General features: G+C 37.9%; 1 protein-coding gene across 1 annotated transcript in view; it reads right to left on the minus strand.

Annotated features, from left to right (window-relative positions):
• The window catches only part of TRAPPC6B (trafficking protein particle complex subunit 6B), a 21,289-nt gene that overhangs the window by 6,197 nt on the left and 6,402 nt on the right, over positions 1 to 8,690 (minus strand). Inside the window, exons 2-4 of the mRNA XM_007938573.1 lie at positions 2,864 to 2,931; positions 2,009 to 2,126; positions 437 to 520 (exon numbers count right to left, since the gene is read on the minus strand). Coding sequence (XP_007936764.1) covers positions 437 to 520; positions 2,009 to 2,126; positions 2,864 to 2,931 — 270 coding nt within the window. The remainder of the gene's footprint in view (positions 1 to 436; positions 521 to 2,008; positions 2,127 to 2,863; positions 2,932 to 8,690) is intronic.

Here is an 8,690-nt window from a genome sequence, read left to right on the forward strand (position 1 = left end):
GGCTGGTGGTTCAAACCCACCAGCCACTCCTCGGAAGGAAGATGGGGCAATCTACTTTCATAGTGATACTGCCTCAGAAACCCAAGGAGGGGTCTCTATGAGTCGGGTCCAACTCGATGGCACATAACAACAACAAAATTAATTTTATAAGCTTTAATATCTTGTAGCATATCTATCATATAATTAAGAATCAACCATAAATCTACATTATATTGGCAATCAGTTATGTATCTTTAGTTGGTAATCATAAGCCTACTTAGCTATAGTTTAGCATGTTACTTTAATGTGATGAATATATATTCTATTTTAGAGACAATCATTTAAATTTGAAAAGAGCAACTTAATTCAAGAGTCTGTTATGACTGGCATTATACTTTTTCCTGTTGTTCTACTCTTTCCTCAACAGAAAACCCCCATCTTTTATTCCATTAAATACCTTAGATGCATGTTCTAAATACTGTTTTCCTGCAGACATCTGAGTAAGCAGACGAAACTTGTTGTCCTGAAGTACATAGATGCCCTGTTCCAAAAATAGAAAAGACATTAAAAATCAATGTGTTTTTTAGTACTTAATAATTGTTATCTCTATAAAACAAATAATTTTTTAATTTGATCTCTCTATTGGTCAAGTTTTTCTTCCATAAAGGAGTTTTTTACTGTTCAAGCTTAAGAATTGTGGGTTCACTATTTCATAACACTAAAAAAAAAAAAAAAAAAACACTGCTGTCGAGTTGAATCAGACTCATAGCGACCTCTCCTTGGATTGCGCAGCCTTCCTTCTGAGGAGCGACTGGTGGGTTTTAAAATTCTTCTATAGACTGAAGATACAAAGATACACACAAAACAATCCCTATCTTTAAAAAACTCAGTCTAAAGGCACTCTGACAGCACAATAGTTATGTACTCAGCTGCTAACTAAAAGGTCTGTGCTTACAACCCACCAGCTACTTCTTAGGGGAAAAATGACCTAGAAAAAAGACCACAAAAAAGTGAGGCCTTTTTTAACCCTATTCTTTAAAATTATATGCTTCTTTGTCCACTAGGGTTGCTACAAGTCAGAATTAACTTGAGGGCACATAACAACAGTGCAAAGAAATCAGTAATGCATGTCCAGCTGAAATGAACAGTTGTCTATTTTTAAATCATATCTAAAAAGTCAGTAATTAGAGTCACTTTTTCCCACCATCATTTCAAATAATCTCAAGGTAAGCCTGGTACTGTTATATGAAAAAAAATGAATTACACAGGTAGCTACTTGTTATTGTTAATATGTATATATGTATGTGTGTATGTACTATGACACCAAAGCTCCTAAATAAATACATACACGCATATATAAGTATATTTATATATTATATATACATTTATATTTCTATATTACATATAAATTTATATTTATATATAGGCCCACTATATAAATATATATTATTTATATATTAAATATACTTATATATGCATGTATGTATGTGTTTAGGAGCTTTGGTGTCATAACACCTAAGGCATTTGACTGCTAACCAGAAGGCTGGCGCTTCAAACCCCCCAGCCACTCCTCAAAAGAAGACTGGGCAATCTACTTCCATAAAGATACCACCTTGGAAACCCAAGGAGGGGTCGCTATGAGTAGAACTGACTCAACAGCATTGAGTTTAGTTTTAGGTTTTGTATGTATTTATTTAAGGAGCTCTGGTGGTACAGTGCCTAAGGCACTTGACTGCTAACCAGAGGGCTGGTGGTTCAAACCCACCAGCCACTCCTTGGAAGGAAGGTTGGGCAATCTACTTCCATAGTGACACCACCTCGGAAACCCAAGGAGGGGTCACTATGAGGGGTCACTATGAATCAGGTCTGACTCAACAGCATATAACAATAACAACAACAACAATGTAAGAGAAACATTCCAAAGTTGACCAGAAATTATGTTAAGTTTTAAATAACAAGGAAATTATTAAAGTAAGCTTTATACTGAATTAAAAGAATTTATATAGTGGGCCTTAATTTGTATAAATACCTGATGATTTGTCCTTAGATTGTCGATTTGCTTCTTGAATACCGTAGTCCAAAAATCTTTACAAATGAACTTCATGATATCTAACTCATCCTTGAACCTTGCAGTATCTTTTGTAAACCTAAAAAGATCAACTGGTAGTAGTACAGGATTTTTCCTCCAAAGGAAGTTAGAGGGACAAACCATTAATTTCCAAATTCCAAAACAGCACTGAACATTTACTGGCAATAATAAAGTGATAAGCACCAAGGAAAACAGATCCTAGCTCAGTGGATTCACATTCTGTTACGTAATTATGGGGCCTAAAATTAGTCTAATGGTACAGCTGCAATTTTAGGTACAATTCATTCTAACACAACAACAACAAAAAAGAACTAAGCATAATCATGGTATTGTTATATAAAATATAATTAGAGTTGAACTATTCAGATGGTAGGAAAGGAATACTAAACAATAATTAATTGATAAATTGGAAGATTATCACGTGCATAAACATACATGCTACAGCTTTCCATCCCTATGTATTTCAACAAAATCCCATTCAAGTTAAAAAACTACTAGGCCTTAAATATGAGACACAACAGGATTTTAAATATTTGTTTCAATACACTGAAATTTTCAAGAAAACAAAAAATATTAAATACACATTTTCCTTAAATATTAAAACATGAAAGTTGGATAACTGGGTTAGAACAGCATCTGATCTGAAAACAAATTTCAATCTGTGAATTAACAAAGAAGAATTGATCATTCAGGAATTATAATTAATGTCATCTCAAGTTTTATGCAGTCTTTTGAAATGGGTCATCTTTGTTCATAACCTACCTGGAAGAAAATTTTCAAATCCATACTGCTCACCTTTCTATCAATCCTTGTCCCACTCGAAATCCCATGTTTTCCAGCTTAGTAATACAACGTCCATTTTCCTATTTTAAAATATAATAGTTTTTAATACTTTTAGAATGCCAGCATTTTAGTATTCAAGGAATTTTAAATATTAGCTAAAAATATGAATGTAAATATTCGTATTTTTTCACTGAAATATTTTAAGAAGAGGTGAATTTTAAGACATCCTTGAATTTTCTTAGTGTTAATCATTTCCATAAGACAGTAAGATGAATAGGCAACTATTGCTCATTATTTTTAAAAATTGCCAAAACCCCTTCCTAATTATCTCCCCAATTTTGTTCCCATTTTCAACCACTCTTCTTCTCTCCTGGGTTGTAATACCTGGTATCACCTTGTTGTTGTTGTTAATGTGCTGTCAAGTCAGACCTGACTCATAGCGACCCCTCCTTGGGTTTCCGAGGCAGTATCACTACGGCAGTAGATTGCCCAACCTTCCTTCCAAGGAGTGGCTAGTGGGTTTGAACCACCAGTCTTCTGGTTAGCAGTCAAGTGCCTTACACTACCAGAGCTCCTGGTATCACCTTAGGCCTGTTTCAGTCCATCATTCCTTTTATACTCTCACTAGTTCTATTGTTCCTTCCTTCAAAATGTCTCTCATGGTCTTCCAAGATTCCTAATTCTCAGTGTTTCTTAGTTGATAATCCCACCCTGTTACACCTGTAATCCCACAATTACTTTATCTTTGACAATTTCACACAGTCTTAAGGCTTAATACCACCTCTATGATGAAGACACCCAAAGTCCTCTGGAAGAACTAGAGTCCTATACAATCTGGACCCCATACCTCTCTGGCCTCAACCTTTTTCTCTTCTTCTACTTACTCTGCTCCAGCCATCCAGTCTCCTTGCTGTTCTTTAAACACAAAGGCACACATCAATCTCAGAGCTTTAGCATAACTATCCCCTCTGTCTGGAACATTCTTCCTCCAGATAGTCACAGGGCCAATTCTCTTGCTTCATTCAAGTCTTTGTTTATCTGTCATCATCTCAGTGAGGACTTTTTTTTACCCTATTTTTAAAATTATAACATCATCCCCTGTTAGCAACTCTATGCCAGTGATGCTCAAAATATGGCCACCAGACCAATAGTAGCAACACCACAGGGGAACTTTTTAAAGGTGTAAGTTCTCCAGACCCACCCCAATTAATGAATCAGAAACTCTGGGTTTGGGCTCAACAATCTGTGTTTTAACAAGTGTTCCAAGTGATTGTGATGCCCTACCCTACTTCCCTGCTTAATGTGTCTCCACAAAACTTCTTTCACCATGTAACATACTACACATTTTACTTATTTTATATTGTCTGCATCCCCCTACCCTCACACTCTGCTAGAATACAGCAAGCATTATGGGAGTTGTTGTTGCTGTGTGCCATCAAGTCAGACCCGACTCACAGCAACCCCTTTCTTGGGTTTCCGAGCCAGTATCATGACGGAAGTAGATTGCCCAAACTTCCTTCCAAGGAGTGGCTGGTGGGTTTGAACCGCCAGCCTTCTGGTTAGCAGTCAAGTGCTTTAGGCACTCCTAGGGACTGTCATATATGCTGAAGCCTGCTGTTGTCTCCCATCCCAGGAATGCACTATAGGCCTAATTATTTGCTAAACTCTCTTCTAAGAAACCATGCACTCTGTTTATGGACTTGTTGTTGTTGTTGTTATGTGCCGCTGAGTCAGACCCGACTCATAGCAACCCCCCACCTTGGGTTTCCAAGGCAGTATCACTACGGAAGTAGACTGCCCAACCTTCCTTCCAAGGAGTGGCTGGTGGGTTTGAACCACCAGCCTTCTGGTTAGCAGTCAAGTGGCTTAGGTACTATGCTAGTAAAGCTCCTATGACTACTAAATTTGTATTTCTAGTACAGATCTTATTGGACATAGTCATCTAGATGTCCCTCAAATTAGACGTAATCAAAATGATACTAATTACTTTATGTTCTTGCACTACCCTCCCTCCCAAATTCCCTGATTTCATTAATGGCACCACTCTCCACCTAGTCAGCCCAACCAGAAACCTTCCATTTTTCTCCCCTTCCTCCTCCATTGTAGCTCTGTAGCTCTGGAGTCTATCTTTTACATGTTTTTCAGAATCCATCTTCCCATCTCCATCCTTACTTCTAAAGTTCCACCTTATCATTTCTCTCCTGAATTACAGGTACAGCCTTCTACCTGGTCCGTCTGGGGTTTTTTTTTCCCCATCCATATCTTTTACAGTAAAACCTGCGGAAGCCAGAACCTATGTAAGACAAAAACTTGTCAGATAAGGAAAAGTCAAATACTTTCCACTAAAAGGAATGCTAGAAAACTGGTAATATAGCACCCTATCAAAGGCAGAAAAACAAGGTAGTCCCATTGAGTTCCAGCTCACATAAGTTTCACTGTATGTTTCTGATAGATTTTCTGAAAAACAAACAAATATGTTACTCCTCTAATGGGTCTTTTCAGTGTCTCTTCCTCCTTTTTCAGAATAAACTCTAAACTCCTTAGAATGGCATTAGATACCTTTTCTTAAATGGCTCCTGCTAATTAACCAGATTAAGAGGCAGCTATCCATAAATATCCTTCCCTTCTACCACTCTGATATTTCTGCAGCAACTCCAGAGCACCATGCTCTCTTTTGCCTCAACATTTTTGCACATACTGTTCCCCAGATGTCAGAATTCAGCTCTTGTATCACATCCTTCCAGAAGCTGTCCCTGATACTCCTTTAAGTCATGTGCTATCACGGTACTCTATATAAACATATTGTACTTATCACTATATCTTTGGTTTTTCTATTATTAGCCACACTCATTCCCAAACATGTGGAGGTAGAATGGGTACCTGTCAGTCAAGATGTTCTTGGTGGATCAATCTGCCATTTGGAAAATCATCTGGGAACATATTTATTAGCAAGAAATAAGCTTATGTGTAAATGCTGTCAAATCCTAACTAATATCAAATGAGCTTCTGAACTAAGCCCTACAAAATATCTTCCGGTTTTGCTACTTAATTATTCACTTTGGCATCTGTGAGTCCTCTACTAGAGTTCATACCAACGTTTTAAGAATTAAATTTGACAAAATTTTACACATTAATATTTGCAGTGCAGCGAATTACAAAATATGGCCCTTCTAGCCCTAGCCTTGAGGAGCTCTGTTAGCATAGTGCCTAAGGCACTTGACTGCTAACCAGAAGGATGGTGGTTCAAACCTACCAGCCACTCCTCGGAAGGAAGGCTGGGCAATCTACTTCCATAGTGATACTGCCTCAGAAACCCAAGGAGGGCTCACTATGAGTCGGGTCCGACTCAATGGCACATAACAACAACTGCCATAGCCTTTGTGATTCCCACAAAATAAATGACTAAATGAAACTATGATAAGGTGCTTGTGGCCCACCAAGGAGATCAGACAGCTAGCTAATAATGCAAATAAGGTAAAAGGAACCCTTGTGGAAGTGGGACCAAATAAAATATAGAGAACCCTTATGAGAGGATTGGTCAGTTTTGATATTCCTCTATGCTTAAAGGGAGCTAATCCCAAAGGCTGGAGAAAGGAGCTCACTACCACCAAGAAAGAAAAGCCAGAAGCAGAGCATACCCTTTGGACTCAGGGTTCCTGAACAGAGAACCTCCTAGACCCAGGACCCAGAGAAGAGCTTTAACAACAGAGAAGATGCAAAACAGAGTGAAATGGCAGAAAAGTGTGGCAGATAAACGTGGCAGAAAAACAGAAGGAGTAGAACCAGAAGACCAGTGCAAGATGGCAGACTGAGCTTCCTGGCCCACAAAGCGAGGCAGCTTGGCTGGCGTGCCAACCTGCAAAGCAAGAGGGTTGAGGACATTCAGGCTCAAGTCCTACTGGTGGACTTCAGTGCCTCCAGGGACTTATCGGCAGAGCTGAAGAGCTCTGTAACACTTGCCTAAACAGGGCAGAGGCCAGGATGAGATCCAAGAGGCCAATGGCCAGAGAGAGGCCTATTTGCAGGTCTGCCCAGCAAGAAGCTGTTCTGATCAAGTAACTGTACTGTAAGTTGTTCCTGAACGTGAATTATAACCTATTATTTCCCTAAGAAACCCCGTAACTGTGAGTATGGTCTGTGAGTTCTGTGTAGCCACTGCAATGAATTACTGAATCCAGCAGAGAAGTACAGTGTGTCGTGGGAGGATGACTGGTGTGATAATTGGTAAAAAGGCTAGAGAGATAAGGTATGTCTGACCTCTACCTCATAGGAATCAGCTTTACGCTGATGTTGATTTTCTCTCTCCTCTCCCTGGTGAAGTTACATGAGGTCTGCCGCCAAAGCCACCACATCATTTTTATACCATTTTTTATTCATTCACCTTAAATTGGGAAATTTCTAATTATCCAACTTTTAGAGATTTAATTTCTCTTTAAGCATAGTTTGAGAATCACTGACTTGGAGGGTGAGAACATTGGTTCTTTATTTCACTTCAAAACTTATGCATCTAGCTCTGAAAAGAGATTAAAAAAACCATTTATGTATGTCAAGATTATAAGTCTATGTCTTTTATATTTTTTATTACTAAAAATTTTCAAGCATACTCAAAATAGAGATACTACAATATACCCCATATATCCAGATTCAAAAGTTATCAAGACTGCCAAATAAATATTTTTAAATCATTTCTTTCTTTTATGTACTTTAAATTTTTTCCCCATCAAAAAATAATGCAATGGTGAAAGAAAGTTATTCTTAGTATAAATGATACAAAACTTACAGATTTCCTTTCCCCTGGATGACTAGCACTCCTCTTAAAATTATGAGCCATAATTAGAAAAGTTTTGTTTTCTTGTTTTTAGTTAAACCATTGGGGAAAAAAAGAGAGGGACTGAAAAACAGAGAAGATAGAAGGAAAGAAAGTAAGAAGAGAATGTATATTTGGTAGGAGGTGAATTTTATGATAACAGAGTAAAAGGGATGTGTTGTTAATTGCTCTTTGGGAAAAGTGTAAAGAGAAGGATAGCTTTGCAAGAGCAGCAACCACTTGATACTCAGCACTTGGCACAAAGTGCTAAATGTTACTAGCGACTGGTTGTTGATCAAGTCAAAAATTTCTAACTTGGAAAACAATCTCTATTATAGATGGGTCTGAGTAAGAACAGAATTTGCTCCATTTCCCATACTCTTCCTGATATCTTTCTAATGATCTCTTCAAATGCATCATTCCTATCCTTTTTTTAGTTTACAAACTAGCATCCTCATGTCTTGGATGTTCCAAAGGTACCACAAATTCAACCTGTCCCCAGATAATTTATTATCTTCACCTATCTCTTTCTTTTCCTTTATTTCCTCTCCTGACTAATGGCATCATCATGCACCTAACTGCTCAAGCTAAAAGTCTGGTGGATAATTTTAAACTTCCACTCCCATGTCTAACCAAGTCTTGTAGACTCTACCTTGTATCTTTCAAACATGTTCTCTCTTCTTCTTTTCTCACTATCTCTGTCTTAACTCAGATTCTCATTATCTCTTGCCTGGACTCTTAGAATAATTCATTTTCTCACTACAAGGATCTCCCCTCTCCATTACAAACACTGGATTATCCTTCCACAACGAAAATGAGCCCTCCTTAAAAATCCTTCACTAAGAAGGTCCAAATTCTTTAGCTAAGCATACAAGTCTCTTTCTAGCCTCAGTCTCAATACTTCTCACTCTCTATCCATTCAATCTAAACACAATGAAGTCCTGAGGCGGGGCAAGATGGCGGACTAGGCAGAAGGATTGCACAGACCCTCTTCAACAAAGAAAAGGGAAACCAATTAACACAGACACAGAA

This window comes from Orycteropus afer, unplaced genomic scaffold (assembly GCF_000298275.1).
Source record: "Orycteropus afer afer isolate SDZICR_OR568_19922 unplaced genomic scaffold, OryAfe1.0 scaffold00051, whole genome shotgun sequence".
Lineage (NCBI taxonomy): Eukaryota > Metazoa > Chordata > Mammalia > Tubulidentata > Orycteropodidae > Orycteropus > Orycteropus afer.